This window comes from Cyprinodon variegatus, unplaced genomic scaffold (assembly GCF_000732505.1).
Source record: "Cyprinodon variegatus isolate N-32 unplaced genomic scaffold, C_variegatus-1.0 Scaffold193, whole genome shotgun sequence".
In the NCBI taxonomy this organism is placed as follows: domain Eukaryota; kingdom Metazoa; phylum Chordata; class Actinopteri; order Cyprinodontiformes; family Cyprinodontidae; genus Cyprinodon; species Cyprinodon variegatus.
Window position 1 is genome coordinate 531,201 of NW_015150646.1, and position 27,284 is coordinate 558,484.

A 27,284-nucleotide genomic window follows, 5' to 3' on the forward strand; every position below is an offset into this window, starting at 1 on the left:
TATATATATATATATATATATATGAATGGTTGTTTGTCCTGTGTGTCTCTGTGTTGCCCTGCGATGGACTGGCGACCTGTCCAGGGTGTATCCCGCCTCTCGCCCATTGACTGCTGGAGATAGGCACCAGCCCACTTGGGACAAGCGTGTAAAGAAAATGGATGGATGGATGGATATATTTAAAATCCCAAATTAAGAAACAACAAAAAAAGACATGTTCTCCATATTTTAATTCCAAATTTCGTAGTTTTAGAAACTACGAACATTTCTAGGTTATTCCAATGTTGAAGGATGATGATGAAGCTAAGTAACTCTTCAAAGTTTAGCATCTAGGAGCTGTACTTTGTGTCTCTAACAGTGAGGCCGAAGGACGAGCTCACCTTCGCTGTGCTGGCTGCCCGTGCTGCCTGGGGCGTAGCTATAGCTGCTGAGCTCGTGGTACGGAGGCGGCTGGCTGGAGTAGGGATGTGCTGCGTAGGGCTGATAGGGGAAGGTGTGCATCATGGGCCAGGGGGAGGCGCCCGGGAGCGGCAGGGGGGCCAGGGTGTCCTGATCGGAGGCGCCGCTGGAGCCATCGTTGTCATTCAGTGACAGATTGGCCATGTCTGGATAGGGGATAAAAAAACAAGAACACAATTTAACCTCTGAACACAGACTGACCTAGAAGAGATGTCCTTATGTTATCTATGTTCTATAAACAGATCCCTCCAACAGACTCAAGTCAGAGACTCACAGTTCTCACAGTCGCTCAGGTCTCCGAACACGTAGTAGCACTGCTCGGAGAAGGTGATCTTGTTGACGGTGTGTCGGATGAAGCCGGCCTTCAGCAGGTTGCTGGCATACTTCCTGGCTTCCCGGCGGTCCTGGAACCCCTCGATGTGATGGAAGAGCCACTCCACTACGTCTGAGCCTGAGGTTGAAATAACAGAGAGTGATTCTCAAAGGAAGCCAACAACGAAGGACAGTGACCGCTGATACAGCTCCAGATGTTTACACAGTCACCATGAGCATAAATGGTTTCACTATCAATGATTCATTGGAACCCAGGTCCAAAATAAATGAACATGTATTAATATGGATTTAAAAATAAGCATCTCTAAGCATGGTGACCTTTCCACAAACTGTTCTTAACAGTAAAATGCTTTCAAATTGTTTCTCACCCAGCAGAATCCACACCTAGCTGATGTTTTAATATCTTCTGGGATTAATCTACTCCACAGCATGACGCGGCTTCCGCCGTGCTTAATGACACATTTAAAAGCCTGCAAACACGCTTCCTGTCATGACAACCATACATCCTGGTCGTTTTCTTGTCTGACTAGTAAACATTTCTGCAGGAGGAGTCCGACTTTGCAAAGTGGGCAGCTGCAAATTCCTACTGAGCTTGAAATGTGAAGCAGGTGTTTCCCTTCTGGTGAGCAGCGCCGCAGTCCAGAACACATGCTTCTCTGACCTCTTCTATGGCTGGGCCCCAAAACTGCCCTATACTGCACTCTCAGGATTTTTATCACACATTTACCCCCAGAACAGAACAAACTCGGTGAATTTAAAGACCTTCTGAAAGACATTGAAGAAAATAGCTTATTTAAAAACCAGTCAAGCTGAATGCTCAATTTTATAGTTTTAAAGCTATACGAGTTTCAAATACGATAGGAATCCAAATGTTTCAGCTTTCTTAACCGGTCGCACTTGGAAGAGATTTTAAATGGGAAAGTGGTTTTATCTGGATAAAAAAAAAGGTTTAAAAACAGAGAAAGAGAGAGACTGGATTCTTGGAGGCTCTTCAATTGGCGTACAGGGGCGAATGCAAGGCTGTATCACGCTGTTTTTCATATCAGTTATTATTAATAATTATCAACTGTTTTATTTAGATGTTTGACATAAGAGCCAAAGGAAAACAAAGATCCCGGAGTGCAAAAACGGAAATGTGTGATTAAGCTTGAATTTAAAACGTATGCAGTAAAAGTCCATCCTGGCGTCCACATAGTTTAAATGCGTCACTGGGCTTATGATAAACGATTAAACATATAGTCAGCACTGAAGCTACAGTGCTTAGAAATAGATAAAAGTCCTGAAGCTGAAGAACTAGAGAAAACAGAAACATTACAGACAGCAGCCATGTCTGCAGGCCCAAAGGTTCAGGAATGGATGTGTTCTGACATGTTTGGATTAAAGAAAAAAACAAATAATCGGATTGCAACAATTTCTATGGACATAAATAATCCGAATAAAAAGGCCAAGAATATGCTGATAGTATCCAGCATATAGGAGGAAACACTCAACATTGACACGGGTTGCATGCTGGTCTCAGGTCAGCTTGACTCTTTCAGAATAACTTGATCATGACAAGTCTTTACATGCAGACGATCAGATAGTTAACTGTTATAAAGCACCCATCTCAGTTACATTACACATGTATTATTCTGATCCCACAATACTGGATCAGAATATTCTAACGGACATGTTTACATGACACATCTTTACTCTGATTACTTATGTTTATCTAAGCATAGCTGATGATTAACACCCCTATGGCCTGAAGCCATGATTTTAGTACTATAGCAATCTACGTACAATATGTATTATTCTATTAAAATGATAGTAATATCCTAATTCCCAGATAAAAATCCTTAGATAACAGTTCGTCCTTAATATCTGCGGGCTGCAGGATTTCAGAACGTTATAAAGTCAGGGAAAAACAATCTGATGACACATTGGGAAACAAAAATCAAAAGAAAAAACACTAATCTGGACAAACTGCTGCAGGTGATTCCAATTTGGCACATGTTTCCAGTCAGAACAAGCATTCCCGTTTGTGGGATTGGGATTTTTTCCTCCCCTCCTTTCTCTCTTTCCTCTGCAGGTCACACGGTTTTAATTCAGGGAACATAATGACCGACCTGTAATGTTCTGTGAGACACAGAGAGTTAAGTTTTCAGGGTTTTTTTGTTTTTTCTTACCCAGGAAAGCGTTAGGGATGGTGATTTTAAGCCACATGCGATCCCTGACCTCCAGACCTGACTCAGGGGAAGCCATCGCCTTGGCTACTGACGCCATGTCAGAGTGAAGCGACAAGCTAAAGTCATCGAAACCTGGAGGAAAAAAGATAAATAAACCACTTATTAGCCTGAAGAAATCTAGAAAAATCCTTTAGAAAGATGAGAGGAAATGCTGGTGAAATGTTAGGACCTACGTTCGGTCTCTGTGACGGAGGAGGAGGAAGTGATGGTGCTGAGAGAGGAGCTGCCCGGATAGGGAGGGAAAGCCCCGGTCATCGCCACAGAGTGGCTGACCCACGCCGCGGGGTCGATGGGTCGGATCGGCTCATCTACGCAGACAGAGGGAGAAGCGGACGGCACAGCTGACCCACTGCAACTTTTACCCGCCATAAGTTCAGATGTACGATGTACTTACTGCGAGGCAGCGTGAAGTACCCCTGTGGAGACGGGTCCCAACACTTGGCCACGGTCAGTATGATTGGTCTGTCGGACACAGAGATCAGTTCATGTCATAGAACGCAGAACTAGAACCATCCAGACTGTGAGAGTGAAAAACGCACCCCGGTTTATGTACGATCTCTCTGAGGACGCGTACCGCATCATCGTTGCTCATGTTTTCAAAGTTGATGTCGTTCACCTTGACATGAATACGAAAAAACACAAATAAAAACAGCTGCTGCAGATTCGAACACAAAAACATCAACAGAGACGACAGTGTCTCTTTTGTTATGCCCTCCCTCCACACCTGCAGCAGCATGTCCCCGGGTTCGATGCGTCCGTCTGCAGCCACGGCGCCGCCTTTCATGATGGAGCCGATATAGATGCCGCCATCGCCTCTCTCGTTGCTCTGACCCACGATACTAATACCCAGGAAGTTGTACTTCTCTGCATTTTCCAGGAATCAAAGCAGATTATTAAAAAAAATGAAGCCTCTCATCTTTGTGAGTCGTAAAACGATTCTCTAAATAAGCGGGTACAGACCCATGTTAAGAGTGACAGTGATGATGTTCAGGGACATAGTGGAGTCCGTCACGCTGCTGAAGGACGACGCCTGAAGTAGAAACACATTCAATTACTATAACTGTACTACTTTTACCAAGTTCTAAACTTCTGGGAGAAACAGAATGCAAAATTAGAGGTACCCTCTCCAGCCGCGGGGGGCGCTGTTTCCTCCGCCGGCGGTGTCGCTTCAGAAGTCTGGAGGCGGTGCTTTGCTCGGTAGCACTGCTGAACCTGCAGGTTCACATGATGAAAGAGTCAGACAGGAGTTACCTGAACTACATCTGAAAACAGATTTACTTTCCTTTGTTCCTTTTCATTGCATGAATTAAGACTTGATGAAAATAAGAGTTTCCTGAAATCCCAAAGAAAACCAGCTATGAACTAGTCCAAACGCTTAACTTTTTGAGCATTTATAAATACATTTTATAAATTTGTTGTTTGACTGAGTTGGACCTTTGGTAAAGATGGAATTGAACTCCTTTTCAAGGTATTCTGGACAGGCACACAAAGTCTCCTAAAAAATAACCTCCTTGGCAGAGATAAACATAATAACTAACTAAAATCATTTAAAAAGATTTTTAAAAAAAAACTAATTTCAAAATCTTTTCTTTCTTTATGTTGAGATAAAAGGATTTTGCTTTTTTTTTTGGAATGAATGGTTTATCACCTTGATGCATCAAGATGACCTGAGCTAAAGCTAGTTTGTTTGGTTTTAATAAATACTGATCTTAAAATATCATCATCCAGAGGTAAACTAAACCTGTATGTTGAGAAAAGCAGATTTAAATAATGTTTTTCTCACATTAGTTGACATTATTTCCGCTATTTTGGCTTTCAAATGCACACATCATCTAAGAGATGAGCATAATGCATAAGTCCTGAATGCTAGGCTCAACGTGCTCCTCAAGGCTGTGTGCTCGGCCCAAACCTCTACGCCTGGTACATTTGCCACCGCAGTCCGACCTACCGCTCAAACATCACTCTACATGCCTGAACACATGCCTGCTAATGACTTTTTAATTTCCCGTTTTTTTCCATGTCACACTGACTGCGCATAGAGAGGCTCCGACTAGGCAGGGTGAGCAGATCTGTGCAGATTTCTTTCACTTCTCTCTGTGTGCTATACACAAATTAAAACAATTTCCAAATTTTGACTTGGATAGATTATGAAAAGTTGTAAAACAAATAAATAAAACAACACTGCCGAATTCTATAAAGCAAAGCCCCACTTGACGAGTCTGTGCAGCATCTCAAACCAGATCAGACAGAAAATGTTCAAGTGCCTATAGTAGAAACATTCAGAGATCTACATCTTTAGAAAAGAAAAACAGCAATAAACGTTGTGGGACGTTTATTGCTGACTATATATATGCTGACTAGGGCTGGGTGAAAAAATCGATTCCTTTACATTTTTGCAAAATCTATGTCTAGGGAATGTGATCGATTAGTACATGACGTTCACATTCAAGTGAGCAGGAAAGATGCACTCAAGATCACTTCAAGCCAGATAGCTGCAGATATAGCCAATAGGTTGACTGAAGACATTAACAAATGGGGGCTGACCAGCAAACACCCTGTAGTTGTTACAGACAACGCTACATATGGTTTGTGCAGTGGAGATAATGCAGCTCATGCATGTCTGAGTGAGTGAGGCTTCATGTTTTTCCCACTTTTCACAAACAAGTTTGCACTTGTGAGACAGTTTTGTTCACATATCAAGTTTAAACTGTCTGATTTACAAGTTTGCACTTTGTGTTTAACGCGATAGGAAAAAATCAAATACATGAGTATTTTGAAACACAGTTAAACCACTTTCATTATTGTAAAAACAGATCGAATCGAAATTAATCAATTAGAACTTTATTAATTAAAATCGAATTGATTCAAGACTTTGGCGAATATACCTAGCGTTAACGCTGACTGAGGCAGAGAGGTGAATCTGGGAAGTTTATTGAAGTTTTTCTTTGTTTCTTAAAGAGGTGAGAGATACGCTGCTCTCATCTGATTTTTCTGCCTCTCGTTAGTTTATTTATGTCAGGCTCAGAGAGGATCACTATTTTACTATACATGTGTTTTTCCTACTTCTGAAATAATTTTTTCTAAGGAGATTGATAAACTGCGCTTTCTGTAACCTCCTTGTTTCTGCGAGGCTCAAAAAGGACCACTACTATAACCATTTTCTGTTCTCCTGAACTATCATGGGTAAAGTATTATATTTTTAATGTTTCATTCATTGTTTTTGCACAAGTCTTTCCGGCTTACTGTATACCCAATGTCGCGACTCTAAAACTGACTCTTCTCCCGTGCGATTAACAGATTTTATTTTGTATTTTTCCCACAAAGCGGATTGTTTTTTACTATGTAACCGCGTCTCTTGATTCTGAATTGCTGCATAGTCTGACTAAAATAAACCTGGGGTCTATCTCATTGGGACCTATACAGCTCCTTTTCGTAAAAATCATGTCAGGTGTGACAATCCCCATTGTCTTTCAATGAGCGCCAAACGCCATGACCTCGTCTGACAATTTTCTGTTGGATTAGACTCAAAATTGGATTTGGTGTGTTCTGGCCTTTAGCCTGTAGTTGTGGTCTCATTAACTTGAAGCACATTTGGAAGGTTTCCCATGATCCTCCCTGACCTCCAATTAGACAGAGTGTGAAACTTCTCTCCAACAAATAAACATTTTGCTGAAATCCTTTTAAATAGTGACAAAAAAAATGCTAAACTTCATTCGCCTAGATCAGAAATACATTTGTTACTTATTTTAAAGTGTTGAAAGTTATAAAAGGCTTGATAAAGTGATATTTATCCAAAAGAGAACAATACATAACATCAGGTATGAGGACAACTGACCCATTTCCCATTCACCAGAGTTACATAAACTTTAAATTAAATTGAATGGAGGTGAAGTGTTTTTATAAGATTTCTAATATCAGAGATTTTAGAGGCAGGCCGATATATTTTGATTAGGGTTCAGTAATACGGCTTAAAATATAAAAAAAACATTTCCTAAAGATTAATCATTAATCAATTTTCTTCTCATTTTAAGGTTCAAAATAAATTATTTATATTGCATTTTTTTTTTAAAACAATCACCCCTTCTAGGAGTTCTTAAAAAACTGTAATCACATGAACAATCGATCGATTAATCAACCAGCCTTCATTCCAATATAAATATTTTTAGCGGCGAAGAAATAACTAGGGTAAAAAAAATACAAAAGAAGAATAAAACAGACAAAAATAATATAACATGCACATAAATAAATACTTGAAAATATAAGTAATTAAAAAATAAAGTTGAAGATTATAAAGGACAAAAAAAAATAAATAAGGTAAATATTACAGAGGCAAATAATTAAAGAAGCCAATTAAGAGTTATATACATTTATGTTTCACTGTATAATTTAATTTCTACTTACATTTATTTGTTTATTGTATTTTTGGTGGCAATTAATTGTATGCTTATTTATTTATTGAGCATTTATTTATTTATTTATTTCTGTATTTATTTTTAAATATGGCAGAGTTGGTCCTCCATAGATATCAGACCGATTTCTGATATCAATATCTGATCGGTACATCCCAACTGTAAGTGAACCCGAATGAGTGAATTGGCTATTTTTAATACTCAGTCCTGGAATAGATGCAGAATTTGCCTCACTAAAAACTAAAGTTCACAGATTATACGGTGAAGCAAGCAAAGGTAAAACCAGTTTGACTACATAGAGGAAATATTATATCCACAAGCAGCCAGGTTAAGCCTCCATCCTTCACCTGCTCATGGTGTCGTCATCATCAGAGTCACAGAAACTGGTGGTCTCCAGCTCGCTGCTCATCACCGTACTGGAGCTCTCGTATCCTGCCAGGTGGCGCTCCAGGCGGCTCTGACCGTTCATGCGGGGGCCTTCAAATAAACAGAAGAAAAAAAGAAAATATTCTCAAGTTTTTTATTTGTTTCTGTTTTTGCGAGTGGAAAACATTCCACAGTAGAACATTCCTTGATTGTATCTCTCAGTGTTTGGAGGATGGAGGGAGGCCCAATCTGGATAAATCTCCGTGATAATGGACTGTTTTTGCGAACGCTGAGATGTGCAGTTTCTCACCGTGCTGCTCCACGTTCTCTCTGTGCCGGGGCCTCTCCCTCCTGAAGGAAACCACAGACTCGGTTTCAGTCTGCTCGTCCAACGTCTCCACGCTGCCCGTAGCATTGGGACTGCAAAGAGCCACACAGAAACTCAATATTTAAACTATTTTCTGTGGTTATTATAGCATTGTTTTGTTTTTTTTTTAGGTTATACTATAACCTGGAGGAGTTGTCTCCACACATTATGAGCCCGTCTTTAAACAAAGCGCACCTGATGGTTAGCTTTTAGTTACAGCCAATGATCCGGTTACCTGTCACCTCAATGAGGTTTTTCACTTCTAATACAAACATCTGATATGATCTTATCACATTACAATGAATCCAGAAACAGTCTGAAACTGAAGTGTTCATCTCCTGTGGCTTGAGTCTCTCAGAGAGGATCACATAACAGCAGATCCATCGGCGGCTCAGGTAGAAGCAGCGATTTGTTTTATAATGAAGACGAAACCCAATACAGACACAAAGGCAAATGTTGTGCTGGATGTTAAACCCAGAGAGGTAATTCCATCATAGTGTGAAGAAGGAGCCATTGTCTTCCACTTCAGTGTGTGTTTTTTTTTGCATCATGAAATAAGACTTCCTCCTATTTGTTTGTCTTTAATCTACGGTAAATAACAAAAATCATAAAAAAAATAAAATAAAATGGTTGCTACACATTAGATATCGCTCTGTATTATTGTTTTTGTAACCAAATTACGTCGGGGGGAGGAATGATGTCACACCCGACGTCCCAATGTTCCAGTAAAAACCAGTTAGATTTGCAGTTTGTTGTGCTCAGTGATAGGACTGTTTTACCATGGCACCTCCAGGATGTTTCCTCCACCCACAAATACACAAATTTGGAAAGTAGTTGTATTTAGACCCCTCAACTTGGACACCCCTAAATAAAATCCATTCCTCATGAGTTTACCGTTTCCCCTGCAGTGGCTCCTCCTCCATTTATGGGTCAAAATCATGACACATAATCAAGATTATTATTTATAAAACTATTGTGCAAATCAAATACACATACATGTATACTTTTTTGATAAAAAAAAAAAAAAGATTTGTTTCTCTTCTAAACATGGTACTAAATCAGAAACATATGTCAGAGTTTTACGGCGTCTGCGGTCTGAAGCATTCATAGACTCCTCTCTAGTCTGTGATCATTTCAGGTCTTTACTGTCATGTAAAGAAAGCTAAAAAAGAAGCTAATGGTGAACAAATTGCTCCCCATGCTCATATTTTTAACTATTCTTCATGAGGCTTAAGCAAACTTTCTTTTACTAAGGGTTTAAACACTAATATCACATTGATATTTACGCCCATTGCATTTGATTACCAAATTATGAAGGAAAAAAAGGAGTCCCAACATGTCTGCTAGCTTCTAACTTGCTTCACCAGACCTAACTAAATAAGCTAGGTGGTCCCCAACATATATTTTCCATCAGGGACAATCAGACAAAGTTAAGAATAAATTGACCAACAGATTATTGATTTCCAATTAAGTAAATAATTTAATAAAAAATTAATTTACCTATTGAATTTGTATTGTGAATTGATTCAAACACATTCCAGTTGCTCTAAATCGGTTAAATGTAATCTGACCTCATTTCTATTTCTTCAAGATAAACCTTGGTTCTCAAACACAAATCTATGCTGTTAACTGTGACATTATTTCATTATTTTATTGATTATGGATTTGGAACATGTTCACGATAACTTAGTTTAGTTGAGTTTCAGTAGTTTAGTCAAAAGTTTTTAACCAAAATTTTTTTTTAAATTGAATGATTTTTATCTTAAAAGTTATAGTGGAGGATCTTCGTGAATTTTTGAAAAGACCCTCCCCTCCACTTTAAAAACATTCACATGCACAACCCTGAACCTGCTCCCGAGAGGGATTGTCTATTCAACGCGTGCAAGAGCCCATTTCTCCTTGTGTTCGCTGTTTAATAGTTGCTGTTTGCATCGCTCATACAAGCTTACTTTCCAAAAGATTTGCAATTATCCCTCTATGTCAGACTCACCAAGTAAGTGAAAATGCGGACGTATGGACGTCATTACGTAAACATATCAACAGAATGACTGACAATTAGGAGGAAAAGAAGAAAAAGTATAGTACATCCTGTACTATACCTTAAAGATTTAAAAGGAAGTTGTTGTGAATTTATTTCATATATGTGCAGAGTTAACCGTCTAACCATTACTTGAGCTTGATTCACACTTTGACACAGCTAGTCAGACATGTGTTCAAAGGACAATACATAACAGTCCGAAGATTGTTTGATTATATAACAAAAGTGCCAAACCATTGAATGAAAGTATTTGATGAAGGTAAAATTGATGAAGTCTACAACCTCACAGTCCTTTCAAAACAATAAGATGAAAAACAAAGAGGATGATTAGAAAGCAGCACATAGTTTTTCATTCAGTACATCAGCTAAATATAAAGCTTTAGTTATGGAAGCTTTTGTTTGTCACATGGTGGTTCCATGCAAACCACAGCAGAACTAACAAACCCACCACTTGTAGCAGCTGCAAATCGAGACCTTTCAATGACAGTCATCGGGGGGGGGGACACTCCAAAGCTGTCTTTCTTACACAGTCAGTAGACAGGCTAAGGTTTGCTTAGTGCTTAGTCAGTAAATGCTTTTCTGTTCATTTTGTAGAGAGTTAACGTGCTTTTTCACTGCAAATCCGGTTTAATCCCAACCTTCAGCTCAACAATAATCATGTGACTGGCTGAATGTGAGACGTACAAGCAAATCTGCTTATATTCACCTCAGCTGGTTTTTATTCCGCGTAAAGCTCACTGTTGTCTGGACTCCAGAACAATCACGAATACAAAGAAAGGAAGGAAAAGCTGCAACAGGGAATTTAACTGCTGATTAATTCCCCCAGTAGCTAGTGGACAATGTCTTCTCTTACTCCCCCTTTTCTCTGCAGCTGGGCTGGGCTTCTGTAGGATCACACCCCCTCCTCTATCGTACATCTCAATGGGAATCTGAGGTTCTTCCACATAAATGCTCCGAATACTTCTACACATCCTTAAACCTCATGGATTTACAGAAGCTGCTCTTGCTTGGATGATAAAACTAAACCCTGTAGATTAAGAATATCATGTGATCAGAGGTCCTTAACATTTAGCAGTAGGAAGAAAAGTTATTTTGTTTTCCAACAAACCAGAAATTTCAATCCTAGTCTGACCTAAAAGCAAAGTTTAGCTAACATCATGTCTACCTTTGTAAGAATGGGACAGAAAAGGCTTATTAAATTCAGACCCCCCACCAAACAAATAGCTAATGGTTATTCTGGAGGATTTCTGACTCTAATTTCCCCCCTTTGGATTAGCTTTGAAGACTTCTCACTGCCTAAGCTCACAGAATTCACTTTTTAAATCAATGCTCTGACTTTGTAAAAACACACATTAGCTTGGCCTCAACAAATACATCTCATCATTCCTACTTTTAGGAGCGGCCTAGAAAAAAACTGAGAAGTTTTGTTAAGTGGACCTTAAAGGAAACTGAAATCTTTCAAAGCTTTTCGATCCAATCAGCAATAAAGTTCTGCTGTATTCTTCATACAGACAACCTGAGATTTATATATCGGGGTTTATACAGCAATGAATACTTTAGTGCTTTAAATGCTCTTAGAAACAATTTTAATAACATCAACAAGTACCCATGACCCTGTACCGTCGACAGGCTGCAGCCATGTCCTGAATTCCTCGTTTTCCAGCCACTTTAGCTTTTTTTTCCCGCCTTAAGCTTCTTTTCTGAACGTACAACTTTACGATCAACCGGAAGCAGTTCCTCGCTTATATTGCAATATAATATATTCGAATATAGAATAGAATAGAATTAAAGAATATGTGTATATAATATATGTGAAATTTTCTTTCTTAACATATTTAAAAAATGATAAAATAAAGCATTTTATATGCCAAGACAATCACACTTAATTATTTGTAATCCCAATTAAGGCCTTAATTTAAAAAAGAATAATTTAATGATTTTTAATGACCTGCAGAAACCCTGTATATTAATGGGCAAAACTAGTTTACACTAAACTTAAGTTCAGGGTCTTGAAATTCAGCATCCAGGTTACGTCTGACAGAGTTTATGTGAAAATAAACAAGTGCTTTGCTCACTGAAAGGAGGGAGGTCTGGAGTCCCCAATCCCCCCGGTCCTCTCTGCAGGCGGGGGAGGCAGGGGAGGCGGAGGTGGTGATGGCTGGGAGGCTGTTTCCACAGGGGGGACCACTGCAACAGGAGGCTCTGCAGCTGGAGTCTCTGATGATACCAACTAAAACAACAGACAGGGGGGGGAAAACTCAGCTCAGAGAAACAGGAAGATTGAACAGAACAATAAAACAAATGGAAACAAATCAATACACCCAGACAGAAAGTGAGGAGAGGGTGAGGAAAATCTGCAAGATGAAGGAAACGGCTTTGATGTCAATTACTTTGACATGAAAACACTCGACTCCTTTCAGGCAATCGTCTCAAGGGTGAACCGAAAAGCTATCCTACACTTAACCTGCCTCCCTTCATTATGCGGGGAAATCTGGCCACTCACACGAACAGCGACAATTAGGATGAAAGCCACACGGCATCAGGTTACAGGGCATATAAAAACTGACAGGAAAGGGAAGGAGCCAGGAAAATAGAAGGATTAATGGTTGTGATCCAGTCCTCTCATCACTTTATTGCTGCACAGCCCATGAAATATTCTGGGAAACACTTTCTTTATATTTCTCTTCATGTTTACAGCGAAGTAGCACTCAAAATCTAGATGTGATAAAGAGCATTCTTCTATAATTCAGCTCTGCCTGTAAAAGTAACTCCAAATCGGATTGATCAGCACATGTAGACAGACATCTGGGATCACATATCAGCTCATCTGCTCTGCAAGCTTTGTTCTTATTTTCCTTTAATGTTTTTTTTTTTTTCCTCATCTTATGGATTTAACAGATGCTTCTGCCTCAGACCTGCTTTTCTAGGCCAAGTCCCAAAGTTCTGCCTTTCTTCGGCTCCAAGCAGCAGGGTGGGGTAAAAAAACAGCTGGGAGGATAGGAAAATGTTACAACTGTACTTGGCAAATCACTTTACTGTATCTGTTCACAGGCTGTGCAACATAGAGCTAAGTTAGAGGAGGATGATGTAGATTTTTTTTTTCTCCTTTTAAATCTACACATCACTTCTTTGGTCTTCGAGATGACAGTTGTCATCTGCACAGCCCCACAATCCTGCACTGCAGAAAACTGTCAGTTTTTCTTAAAGTAGGTCTATTTTCCCCTTAATATTTTCGCAGGTAAGTCTATTTCCAAATGAATTAAAATGATTTATGGTTGAAGTAAAGGAAATAACTGTATTATCTTGTTTCAAGTGCATAGTATTTAATCATTTTTATTTTAACGGTCAGATCATCACTCAAATTAATACATCTTTATAAGTTATTACTTTTATATCAGTTTTTGCAGAGTCTTGCCTGTATGCTGACTTATTGCTAGAAAGTGGAAGGATAAATCATTCAGTATTCTTATAGGTACTGACTGAATCCATCAGTACCACATGTTACATATCCATGTAAAATCAATCTACAAAACACACAGCATCACATGCACAAGAGAGGGATGACGTCTAGGACTGCTGCTACGGTGAATGAAGCAAGCGTGGCTAAAAGAGGGCGCTCCAGAGTATGGCTCTATTGGCCAACGCGCTGACCAATGAGCTCAACTGACTGACTGTGACGTAGGAAGCGCCACAGGAAGCTGGTGGGGGAGTGTAAACAAACAGATTGTTGGTAAAACGGCAAATACGTCCTTCTTAAAAATGAATAAGCATAGAGCGTCTTCATGCTCACATTTCAATGAAAACACCAAGTATAATCCTTCCAAAACTGATTCCAAAGCTGAGTCAAACGAGAACTGTTCAATAGTTGTTGCCATCTTCCGTGTTGTGCTTTCTCCAGCATCGCATCATGCCCTCAAAACCCCGCCCACTTTACACCCAGAAATTCAAAACGCATCTCTGTTGTGATTGGCCCACAGTTCTAGGGCCTAGGGCATTGATTGAAGCTAGACCAAACGCACAGGCAAAAAATGACCTTGACCGCTGGCGGGTTGGGCTAGTTTACTAGGCTATAAAAAGATGTATTTTGATCGTGGTATTAATCTAGCTGCTGTTTACAGCCCACACATATGATGCGAATGAAGTGTGGAGGAGTGCAGACTGTTTCCTCCTGCAATCCCCCTTTAATACCACAACACTTCTAATACACCATCATAAAGTAGCTCTAAGTTAGAAGCACATTCAGTTGTCGTCTGGAAAACGTCAGATACATTGATATGCATTGGAGATAAGTTCTTCATAAGTTACGCATAAGTTATGCAGAAGTTACTCAAAGGTTTTGGTTAAGCTAGACACCACACATTATGAGTAACTTACACTTAACGTATGTCAACGATCAGACAACTTTCCTGTTACTTATGCCCCATGTATGAGCATAGGCCGGCATATTCGACGTACGTAGAAGTGTGTTAGCGTGCTTCAGCGCGCTCATAACCTATGCAAAACTGACTTATCCAACGTATGCCAGCGTTTTTGCCATATTTTTTGTATGTCAGGCATATGCTATGTAATTCGTGGGGCGTATGTTTTTATTAGTTATAACGTCAAACCGATTGAATATCGATTTTAATTGCAAATCGTATCCAATTGAAACAAAGAATTTTTGAATTTTTTGTACATTACCAGAATATCGACAAGGCTTCAATCAGAAAAAAGTTTGTCTTTTTGACAATTATTCTTCAACATCGCCGCATTCCAGGTGTTCCAGGTAGGATAATGTGGAGGGGACTGTGTGACAATGGCATCTTCAGCTGATCTATTAACTCTGTGCAAGTACTGAGAGTGTGAACTGATGAGCTGACATCAATGACTGTTAGACATGTAAAATGTCTCAAACGCCCATATGCTTGTGTTTATTTATAGCCTGGCTTTGAGGAAAACTAAAGGTGGAATTGAGAAGGCCTAAATAAGTCAATCAGACAATTTACAAACACAAGAAGTTACATAAACCATCTAAAGGAACTTCTGCCACAAAAAGAAACTGAAGCGGACAAGAGCCTCTCTACGAGGAGCCGTATTAAAACAAGGCGAAGGATCCGCAGCGGTGGACAATCAGAACAAAGTCTTGGATGCTACGGAGTGTTCTTTGGATCTAGCATGCTATCTCCAAAATATTTCACCAATAATTCATTTCTGCAGCTCAAAAGGTCAAAGGAGAGTCACTCAAGTTTTTATAGGAATGAGACGTAAAGAAAGCAGCCCAGAAATGGCCAACCACAAGGTCAGTGGTTTGTTGATTCAGAAGATACCGATGTATTTTTGATTCATTTCTGTTTAACAGTTTCTAATCTCTGTTTTTAAAATGTTTTAGAACCGTTTCTTTTTTAGTGGTGTGAGGGTTAGAGAAACAGTTTGGCTGATTCAGGTTCAGCCATTTTTTTACATTTCCAATGAAACTAAACACCGACCTTAAAGCCAAATCTGAATGTCTAATGTTTTACCATAAAATACTTAGATTCAAAGTGAACCCATTTTGGTTCAGTCTTTAAAACCTCTTTAAAAAAGAAAGAGAGATCAGCACATTTTTTACATCTTGAGACATATGTTGAAAATGTTTCTAACTTCTCACCCATGACACAACTCTGCCGTTAAAACAAGGCAGCTTGGCACCATCGTCGGAAATCTCTTCCTTCACAACCCTGGAAAAACAGAAAGGGAAAAGACAAAAGGTTAAAGCAGCAAGAATTACTCTTTTTCACAGCCTTAAAGTGATGCATTTGGCATCAGACCGTTACAGCTGAGTAGGATAGAGGAAATGCAGCGAATTAAAGCGTCTACAATAATCCTGAAACATCCACATAAACTGCTTTTTTTGTAACACTACTCAGCTTTATGAGTAAAATTAGACAGGAAATGGGGAAACATGTAGTATAGATCACAAACCCAGGATATATGCATCTCTGAGGCCACAGTAACGCTCATTAACCCTCATCAGCCTCACAGCGCTTTCTTTTCCACCATCATTATCCCCTTGGGCTTCATTGTATGTCAAATAAAACATTTGGCTCGTTTCAGCGTCATGAACCACTGCCATCAGCTAAAACGTCTTAATCATACTAGGAAGGTTTCTACAGACGGGACTAATCCATGTCCAGCCGCTGTGGACCCTAGGCGCTCTAAACAAGGCGCGTTCTCCTCATAGAGGCGGCGAGTTTCAGAAGCATCCCACGAATCGCCTGGTGCTCTGCTAAAAATACGCATCTAGGCTATTTTTGATGGAGGATGTGTCGAGCTGCACACAGCAGATGAAGGCAGGCAGACAGTCGGACGTATGGAAAGGGAGTCATTTCAAGCATGCAGATTTAATACTAAAGAAAAGAATCCCACACACTTATTTACATTTTTGTTTGTGAAATGATACGTTTATTCACTTTCTTTAGTAGTTGTAGCGCAGAGTTTTAATTTCATACCTTCAGGGGGATCTTTCAACGAAAAAAAACCTAAACACAGAACTGACAGTACTTCCACCTCCATCTTCTCTTTGTAACGAGAAAAACATGTGGCTTCATTAGTCAATAGTTTTCCCAAAACAGGAATTCAAGGCAAAACGCTTTTATCAGTTTATTTTCTCAGCGTCAACAACTGAGATGTATCTGAATGGTGCTGCTCTGGGTTTTTGTTAGCAGCTGGTTCTGTGGGAGAGGAGTAGTTAGCAAAACAGATTGTTGTGGACCCTGGTGGGAATCCGGACTACACACCCAAAGGTTTTTCACACAGTACAATAAATGAAACAGATGCATGTTAGAGGGACATATTGTTTTAAAGCTGGTTCTGATCCAGTCTTTAAAGCTTTAGGTTGCTAAAACCCACTTCACTGTCATTCTTCCTGCTGTTACATTCCTCACACTCAGCACCATCTGCTTTCTAATCATTTATCTTCCTCCAGCGGCGCCTTGATCATCAACCGACAGCACACAGACGAATATCCCGTAACTTTAACTGAACACCCCCCTCCACTCATTTTTCCTCGTGTAGACAGCCTACACACCCAGCAAATGGTCCCAGCACCAGTTCTGGCCTTCCTCCCCTCCCCTACCGCCACACACGAGGCTCCGGCCGACAGCTGGCCTCGTACCAGGGCAAATGAAAACACACACTATTACCATTATCCAAGAGGAGGGGGGAGGAAAATTACCCCAGCTTTGATTGGACAGCTGACTCTGAGGCAGTTCGGAGCAGTCGGCTTGGTTGGGATGTAAAGACTGGTCTTTGGTTTGACGTTGAAAACGTGTGCAAACATACAAGACAGAAAAATTCTTACATTTCGAACCTCATCGCACCTAAAAACAAAACTGAGGTAATAACTTTCAGACCAGTGAGCTCACAGCTTCCCCTACTACAGCTAGAAACCACTGATTATGGCTGAAATAAAGGACTAATGCTCAAGCAGGATCTAGAAAAACTTTTTCATGCATTTATCTTTATTTGAATTGATCAATGCAACAGTATCTTCACAGGTTTGCCTAAAAGGTCCATCAGAGAGCTGCAGCTGATCCAAAACGCTGCTGCCCATGTTCTCACTAGAACTAAGAAAGTAGAGCACATCAGACAGGCTCCCTGTAGCTCAGAGAACAGACCTTAAAATCATTCTGTTAGTCTATAAATCACTGAAAGGATCAGAATCTCAATACATTTGATGTCAGTGATCAACCCCCCCAGACCACGCAGGTCTTCTAGTTCCAGCCTACTCTGTACACCTGAAACTAGAACCAGACATGGCGAAGCAGCATTAAGTTCCTATGCTCCACTTATTTGGAACAAACTCCCAGAAGACTGTAAAAGTGCTGAAAGCCTGAGTTCCTTTCCGTCAAAGTTAAAAACCATTTGTTTAGACGTGACTAAGACTGTTAAAGTTATACTAAATGGAGTATTATTAGCTTAAGGTTATCTTCCAACTGTTTTATTTAGCATCTGCTTTTATTATCTTTATTTTGCTTTTATTTTACCTCTATTTTATTTTTTTTTTAATTCATGTAAAGCACTTGGAATGGAGTTTGTATAGAATTATGCTGTATAAATAAACTTGTGTTGCCTTTTCTACCCGCTTCATTTTCTGCTCTATTTCTGTGCTTTGCATAAAAAAATAAATAAATAAATAAATATGTAGGTTCAGTCCTAGAGTAAGAAAACTAATAATTAGAGATTTTTATCTCTTTTACTCTCATCCGATTCTGCAAAGTTTTTAAAAAGTTGTATAGAGAAATATCTATTATTTCCCAGTACAAAATGCATGAAACATTAAGAGATCTTCAGCAAGAAGGTCCTGGGTTAGTTCTCCCAGTGCAAGCTAGATTTTCCCAGCGTACCCAAGTTTCCTCACACAGACCAAAAACAACTCAACTACTTCCTGAACTTAAGCCAGCACCTTTTTTTCCTGTTCTTCATTACTGGACAAACTGAATAATCCAGGTGCGTGTGTGACCTCAGTAACCATGACCAGGATTGCCACGTGCTGAGAAACATGAGCTAAAAGTAGAGTTCCATTGCTAACAAGGAAACAAGATTTATGATAAACACTTGTGAGTAGAAGGCTGACTATTACTTCATCTGGATCATAATCTGTCAGATTTTCAAAAGAATCAGCAGATTAGAACAACCAAAGGAAAAATGCTGGACTATCAAATTTTCAGAATATAAACAATTATAACTAACGTTTAAGCTCAAAATTGTCATCATACTTCTGTTAGTGGTTTTGGGTGCTTTTGTTTTTCTATTTTATGTTAACCAACAAACTTCTACAGAATGGAAGTAAGATGAATGTTCTGGAGCATCCAATCCAGAGTCCCAACTTTAATCTGGGAGAGGATCAGTGGAGGTTGCTGAAGATAAACTGTGATGTCCCAGAGGATGAATCTGAAGGTATAAATATAACAAGCATGCAGGCTGTGGACAAATGATGCCATTTGAAATGAAGAACTTGGACCTCATGTTGGAACCTGCAGCATTCAGGTTCTACATTAGGCACCGATTAGCACATTATTATGCATTTTTAGGTTCTTAAAGTACAGAAAATAAGACTTAAGGAATATTATTGTTTGCTTAATAAAAAGAGGATAAAAGCCTAAGTTTTTAGTTGGGTTTTATGTGCCAACTTTATTTGTTTGGTTATGTTTTATTTAAACAATTTTACTCTTATATTTAATTAAAAAGGTTTTTCGCTGTTATCGCCTTAAAGAAGTTGGACAAATTAGTACAACTCATCCAATAAGTTGGTACCAATGCAGAGAACTCACCAAAAGAAATCACATTACAGAGGTTTTAGGGAAATGGACAGTTAACAGAGATGCTACACATTTTAAATACATTCATTTAGTTCCCCGAGTTCTTTTCGGTAACTTTCAAAAAATTTAGGCTTTGTTCACACTGCAGGCCTTGATGGTCAATTCCGATTTTTTTGTGAAATCTGATTTTTTTGCGTTGCCGTCCACATTTCAAAATATATGCGACTTGTATGTGATCTCCTGTGTGAACTGCAGTCATACAGCTTAAGTGTCCCGCATGCGCAGTAGAGGACGCAATGACGTCACAGGCCGTCGTGCTTCGTGTTTACGGAAGTAAACATGGACGTAGTACCGGAGCGTATCTAGCGATCTTTCCAAACCTTAAAACCTCAATCATTTTAAGATGGTTAAACATAAACACTGCTTTCCACATCATCATCTGCCATGGTGTGTGTTTTTCTTGCCGCTTCTATGTAGCAAGAAGCAGAATAGTGACCTTTGTCGGGTATTAATGACGTTCTGGTCAGATGAATGCGACCTGGCCGCATTTGAAAAGATCAGATTCATATCGGATTCAGGACCACATAGCCAAGTAGCCTGGGTCGCATTGGAAAAAAATCGGATCTGTGCTGTTCAGACAGCCATGAAAAGATCAGATACAGGTCGCATATGGGCAAAAGAATTCTGATTAATATATAGAGATAGATAGACAGATATTCCTGGAGCAGAGTGTGCTGGAGTTCATGAACTGCATTGTGCCCACTCCATGCAATCCAGTTCTCTCTATGATCCTTCTCTCCAAACACATAGTTTCATTTATTTATTTATTTTTTTTACTTTTAACAAGTCTCTCCATTGAATGGAGCAATAATCGGCGCAAGGTGACTTTCTGTGTAGAAGCTACCAGTTACCATTGGCTGACAATTGCAAAGGGGATTTTGATTGTCTTTTTTTTATTTATTTACAGTCAATTTACTTGTTTATACCCAAGGGCAAACGCTNTTCTGTTAGTCTATAAATCACTGAAAGGATCAGAATCTCAATACATTTGATGTCAGTGATAAACCCCCCCAAACCACGCAGGTCTTCTAGTTCCAGCCTACTCGGTACACCTGAAACTAGAACCAGACATGGCGAAGCAGCATTAAGTTCTTATGCTCCACTTATTTGGAACAAACTCCCAGAAGACTGTAAAAGTGCTGAAAGCCTGAGTTCGTTTAAGTCAAAGTTAAAAACCATTTGTTTAGACGTGCCTAAGACTGGTAAAGTTATACTAAATGGAGTATTATTAGTTTAAGGTTATCTTCCAACTGTTTTATTTAGCCTCTGTTTGTATAGAATTATGCTGTATAAATAAACTTGTGTTGCCTTTTCTACCCGCTTCATTTTCTGCTCTATTTCTGTGCTTTGCATCAAAAAAAATAAATAAATAAATAAATATGTAGGTTCAGTCCTAGAGTAAGAAAACTAATAATTGGAGATTTTTATCTCTTTTACTCTCATCCAATTCTGCAAAGTTTTTAAAAAGTTGTATAGAGAAATATCTATTATTTCCCAGTACAAAATGCATGAAACATTAAGAGATCTTCAGCAAGAAGGTCCTGGGTTAGTTCTCCCAGTGCAAGCTAGATTTTCCCAGCGTACCCAAGTTTCCTCACACAGACCAAAAACAACTCAACTACTTCCTGAACTTAAGCCAGCACCTTTTTTTCCTGTTCTTCATTACTGGACAAACTGAATAATCCAGGTGCGTGTGTGACCTCAGTAACCATGACCAGGATTGCCACGTGCTGAGAAACATGAGCTAAAAGTAGAGTTCCATTGCTAACAAGGAAACAAGATTTATGATAAACACTTGTGAGTAGAAGGCTGACTATTACTTCATCTGGATCATAATCTGTCAGATTTTCAAAAGAATCAGCAGATTAGAACAACCAAAGGAAAAATGCTGGACTATCAAATTTTCAGAATATAAACAATTATAACTAACGTTTAAGCTCAAAATTGTCATCATACTTCTGTTAGTGGTTTTGGGTGCTTTTGTTTTTCTATTTTATGTTAACCAACAAACTTCTACAGAATGGAAGTAAGATGAATGTTCTGGAGCATCCAATCCAGAGTCCCAACTTTAATCTGGGAGAGGATCAGTGGAGGTTGCTGAAGATAAACTGTGATGTCCCAGAGGATGAATCTGAAGGTATAAATATAACAAGCATGCAGGCTGTGGACAAATGATGCCATTTGAAATGAAGAACTTGGACCTCATGTTGGAACCTGCAGCATTCAGGTTCTACATTAGGCACCGATTAGCACATTATTATGCATTTTTAGGTTCTTAAAGTACAGAAAATAAGACTTAAGGAATATTATTGTTTGCTTAATAAAAAGAGGATAAAAGCCTAAGTTTTTAGTTGGGTTTTATGTGCCAACTTTATTTGTTTGGTTATGTTTTATTTAAACAATTTTACTCTTATATTTAATTAAAAAGGTTTTTCGCTGTTATCGCCTTAAAGAAGTTGGACAAATTAGTACAACTCATCCAATAAGTTGGTACCAATGCAGAGAACTCACCAAAAGAAATCACATTACAGAGGTTTTAGGGAAATGGACAGTTAACAGAGATGCTACACATTTTAAATACATTTATTTACTTCCCCGAGTTCTTTTGGTTAACTTTCAAAACATTCAGGGTACGTTCACACTGCAGGCCTTGATGGTCAATTCCGATTTTTTTGTGAAATCGAATTTTTTGCGTTGCCGTCCACACTTCAAAATATATGCGACTTGTATGTGATCTTCTGTGTGAACTGCAGTCATACAGCTTAAGTGTCCCGCATGCGCAGTAGAGGACGCAATGACGTCACAGGCCGTCGTGCTTCGTGTTTACGGAAGTAAACATGGACGTAGTACCGGAGCGTATCTAGCGATCTTTCCAAACCTTAAAACCTCAATCATTTTAAGATGGTTAAACATAAACACTGCTTTCCACATCATCATCTGCCATGGTGTGTGTTTTTCTTGCCGCTTCTATGTAGCAAGAAGCAGAATAGTGACCTTTGTCGGGTATTAATGACGTTCTGGTCAGATGAATGCGACCTGGCCGCATTTGAAAAGATCAGATTCATATCGGATTCAGGACCACATAGCCAAGTAGCCTGGGTCGCATTGGAAAAAAATCGGATCTGTGCTGTTCAGACAGCCATGAAAAGATCAGATACAGGTCGCATATGGGCAAAAGAATTCTGATTAATATATAGAGATAGATAGACAGATATTCCTGGAGCAGAGTGTGCTGGAGTTCATGAACTGCATTGTGCCCACTCCATGCAATCCAGTTCTCTCTATGATCCTTCTCTCCAAACACATAGTTTCATTTATTTATTTATTTTTTTTACTTTTAACAAGTCTCTCCATTGAATGGAGCAATAATCGGCGCAAGGTGACTTTCTGTGTAGAAGCTACCAGTTACCATTGGCTGACAATTGCAAAGGGGATTTTGATTGTCTTTTTTTTATTTATTTACAGTCAATTTACTTGTTTATACCCAAGGGCAAACGCTNGGAGGAAGCAGTGACTAGCATAAACCTACATGCTAGGCTACAATGAGAAGGAAGGAAAACTGCGTTTCTTTATCGAACTTTTATCGACTCTCTTTTTTTCTATTGCGCCACACGTCTATCGATCGATATATATCGTTATTGAATTATCGCCCAGCCCTATTCTGGTCAGATGAATGCGACCTGGCCGCATTTGAAAAGATCAGATTCATTTCGGATTCAGGACCACATAGCCAAATAGCCTGGGTCGCATTGGAAAAAACAACGGATCTGTGCTGTTCAGACAGCCATGAAAAGATCAGATACAGGTCGCATATGGGCAAATAAATTCTGATAATATATAGAGATAGATAGATGGATATTCCTGGAGCAGAGCGGGCTGGAGTTCATGTACTGCATTGTGCCCACTCCATGCAATCCAGTTCTCTCTATGGTCCTTCTCTCCAAACACAAAGTTTCATTTATTTATTTTTTTTTACTTTTAACAAGTCTCTCCATTGAATGGAGCGATAAACGGCGCAAAGTGACTTTCTGTATAGAAGTTACATGTAGCACTGTACCACTATCTAACAAGAGGAGGAGGTACACGCTTTCCTAAGACCCGCCCTCTTCTTCTGATTGGCTAATACTGTTAGTTTCAATGCCCTCCTTTGTTACCATTGGCTGACAATTGCAAAGGGGATTTTGATTGTCTTTTTTTTATTTATTTACAGTCAATTTACTTGTTTATACCCAAGGGCAAACGCTACGAGCAGGAAATCCGGCCTGTGGCCGGAATACTTTAATCCCTGCACATATGAGCAATAGTTTGTGGTCTGCTGTAATTTCATTATCTGTAATGTGATTAACTAGCTGCCCCAGTGGATGCCCAGCCTTCATATAGATGATAATGGGAACTTCAGAAAACAATGGAGAGATTAATTATTTGCAATAAAGGAGCAAGAAAATTATTAAATAAGGCAGCCATATAAAGCGTATTATTATTCTGAGGAAAAGTTAAATACGTCCATCGAACAAAACACTAATCACAACAATCATTTTTTTCCCCCCACACGTTACCATAAAACCTTCAGCCAATTTAATTCTAAGATGTAAGATTCAAAGCCAATTTACTAAAGCCAATCAGCAACAATCATATCAAAGCTTCCCATCCTCCTAATGTCAAGCAGCTCTAATGTAGTCCCAGAGAAAAACACGCAGTCATCAAAGCTATGATGGAGCACTTAGATTGCTTTAACTTTTACTTCTGCAGATTTTCTTAAATTAGGATGCAGATTTTAGCTACTTTGCATTTGGCTTCATTTTACAAGATTAAAAAAATACAACAAAGACAAATCTTACTGAATAGCAGCACAGGATACTTAACAAGTGGTGGGAAATTGATGAATGGTTTTCAACACTTTTTGCAGAACTGCCTTACGCTGCGATTCTTTAGGGTAAAGCCTCTAGCAGTTCTGCATAATGCACAGAGATTATTCTTATCCTTTTTTTTATGTGATTGCACGGTATCTATATTCAAAACTTATTTTGCTCTTCCTGTACAGTACTTATATTTTAAATTTTTTCTCCACTTTATCCTGTCCTTTTTTAAACACTTTTCATGTCTATACTAGGGCTATCAGGCGCTTAAAAATTATCTAATAAATGTAGGAGTGGAATAATCTATAATTTAAATAATTAAATCAACTAATTTATTAATCAATTAATGGTTAAATGGAGTATAGAGACTCTAAAACATGTTTTTAGCTGACAGAGCGACCCACTTAGAGCAGCAATTATACAAAATGTATTTATTTAAGATAAACTTTTTCATCTGTCAACATGCTCTATCAAGATCCCCACAAGAGGAAAAGGTTTAGTTTCACCTACTTTCATTCTTTGAAAAAAAAGTCCCTAAGATACCTTTTGGTATATGATTATTAATCGATTAATTGAAAAAAAAAATCAACAGATTAATCGATTTGTAAAATAATCGTTAGTTGCAATCTAATTGATCGAATTTTAATCTCATATGCGCTAAAGCAGTTCAGGGGAACAATTGTCCTAAGGGTCGCAGTCCTTTAAGTTTTCCACGCACCCCTGCTCAACCACAGCCTACTAAGATCTGTACAGTGGCTCCTTGGTTAGAACTTCCCCCAACATGTTTTCCATTTATATATGTCAAACTGAAGACGCTTCAATTATAAGGTAATTGGTTTTTTACAATAATTACAAATCACTTGCTATGGTTGACAGTCCTGTCTTCATTCATTTAGATGTCAAATTTGCAGTTCAAAGGCTCTTGTAATGCCTTGCTCCCCCTGAGTCGCATCCGTTACGTCCACAACGCGCTTTGGCCAGTGATACAGGTGGAAAATGACAACATGTCTTCTGTTGATGTTGGAAAACAGCTTTATGTGCATTACACCCACAACCTGCCCGGGGTCATTCAGTGGGCCAAATATGAACTGTTCATGCATTGAACTGGCACTCTGAATTAATCATGAATATTTTTTTTTATTACACATTCATTTGGAGTGCAATTAATTAATCTAATTGACCGCCCTAGTTTTCGTTCCCCTTTTTCTGCCAGCATTGTCCTTTATTCGATCAATCTTCCCCTAAAAACAGATCAGCTTTCTCAGCTGTAGAAAGCATCCCCAGAGCATGATGCTGCCCCCTCCATGTTTTACCCTTATAGCTTTTGGATGAATATCTAGTGAAGGAAATGCTTTAATGTGTCGTTTCCATTGCCTTTTTTAGGTTTTAAACTAAAGAAAAATATAAACCATTTGCAAACAGCGGACGTAAATTAAAATTTTTTCCCTTTTTTTGTTTATTTATGTAACAAAGGACAAAGTTTTCAACTTATGGCAAGAAAAACAGACCTAAAGAATATTACTTTTTATCATTTTTAACCTTAGTTATTAAGAGGAACCATCTGTAGGTATGTGACTGCAGGTTGCACCGCCCTGGGCTACATTTATGGACTGTCAGAAGATAAGAGGATTCCCTCACATCAGCTGTGTTTCTCTGCAGCTCCTCCACAAAGAACATCAGTTCAAGATGGGTAAATATGCTAAACATAAATACACAACTGCACACTATTCTAACATAAATACACAACTGCACACTATTCTGTGTTCTACTACAGAAAAAAACAACATAAATGTCATTATCTTTGACTATGCATGCTTCTTCATTACAGATTCTGCTGCCATCTGACAAGGAGGGGGAAAAAAAACTATTATAAAACTACAATGCATTTAAGTGAAGCCCTGAGGGTCTCACTGGGTGAATAAACCACAAACACACATTCCTCTGCAAGAAAATGCACAGCAGCCACACAGGGGAGGGATTAATTGATAGAGGAGAGGTGGAGGGACAGAAAGAAGCCAGGGAATGAAAGGATGGCTGGCAGGCCAAAGTGTTGGAGAAGTAGGGAGGAGGGGGGAAGAAAACTCTGGCTTCAGTCCTGAGGGAAAGAAGGGGCAAGGATTTCACCAGATGATGGAGGAGGGAGGGAGGGATGAGGATTAGGGGTAAAAAAGAAAAAGCAGCAGAGACAGGGAATGCCTCCTATTGTGATGATGATGATGATGTTTAGTGAGAAATGTCCCAAAACCTACAGGAAGCCAATGATGTTAATCAGCAGTCCTTGTGTAGAATGATTGTTTTCACTGCAGATTCGGTTCCTGATCATGCATCAGGTTCACTTTGATCAAATAAGATTTTTGTACTTTTCATGCAATGCAAAAAAAACTTTAGAGAGTAAAATCAGAGCAGCTCACCCAAAGTCTTGGTCCATAGACTTAAAGAAGAATTTGTAGTTTGGCTTGTTGAGGACCTGTTTAAAATCCAGCAGGGTGATATTTTCTGCAGCTATGGGGATCTTCACCAAGTACGGGGTCTCCTCTTCGTCGATGTGATAAATTATTTTGGTCTCCGCCATCTCTGCGCTGGTAAAGCTGGACGTTTTCCCGGACACAGAGAGGAGGGGGGCTCAGCTAGGTAGCTAGCGAGATGAAGCTCTGACGGAGGGGGCCGCGGAGATTTTTTCAGCACGAGCTCACGGGACACAAAGCTGTGGAAAAGTCCTCCTAAACCTCCGTGGACGATTTTTCCCTCCTACCGACGCTCATTCCCTCCGTTACCGAGGGGCGGAAAACGGTAAAAACACGCTACATCCACACGGCTAAAACTTCCAACAACTTTTCCCCCAACAAAAACATAAAGAGGCGGAGGGAAAAGGGGAGGGGGGGTCTAGGAA

At 39.2% G+C, this 27,284-nt stretch overlaps 1 protein-coding gene across 1 annotated transcript in view; it reads right to left on the bottom strand.

Moving 5' to 3' along the window:
- dvl2 (dishevelled segment polarity protein 2) overlaps positions 1-27,284 on the bottom strand; it is a 29,047-nt gene extending 1,763 nt beyond the window's left edge. The window contains exons 1-14 of the mRNA XM_015379524.1: positions 26,806-27,284; positions 15,827-15,896; positions 12,276-12,430; positions 8,106-8,215; positions 7,777-7,906; positions 4,142-4,232; positions 3,981-4,050; positions 3,745-3,884; positions 3,560-3,636; positions 3,415-3,482; positions 3,194-3,328; positions 2,961-3,092; positions 734-910; positions 381-605 (exon numbers count right to left, since the gene is read on the bottom strand). Coding sequence (XP_015235010.1) covers positions 381-605; positions 734-910; positions 2,961-3,092; positions 3,194-3,328; positions 3,415-3,482; positions 3,560-3,636; positions 3,745-3,884; positions 3,981-4,050; positions 4,142-4,232; positions 7,777-7,906; positions 8,106-8,215; positions 12,276-12,430; positions 15,827-15,896; positions 26,806-26,966 — 1,741 coding nt within the window. The 5' untranslated portion in view covers positions 26,967-27,284. The remainder of the gene's footprint in view (positions 1-380; positions 606-733; positions 911-2,960; positions 3,093-3,193; positions 3,329-3,414; positions 3,483-3,559; positions 3,637-3,744; positions 3,885-3,980; positions 4,051-4,141; positions 4,233-7,776; positions 7,907-8,105; positions 8,216-12,275; positions 12,431-15,826; positions 15,897-26,805) is intronic.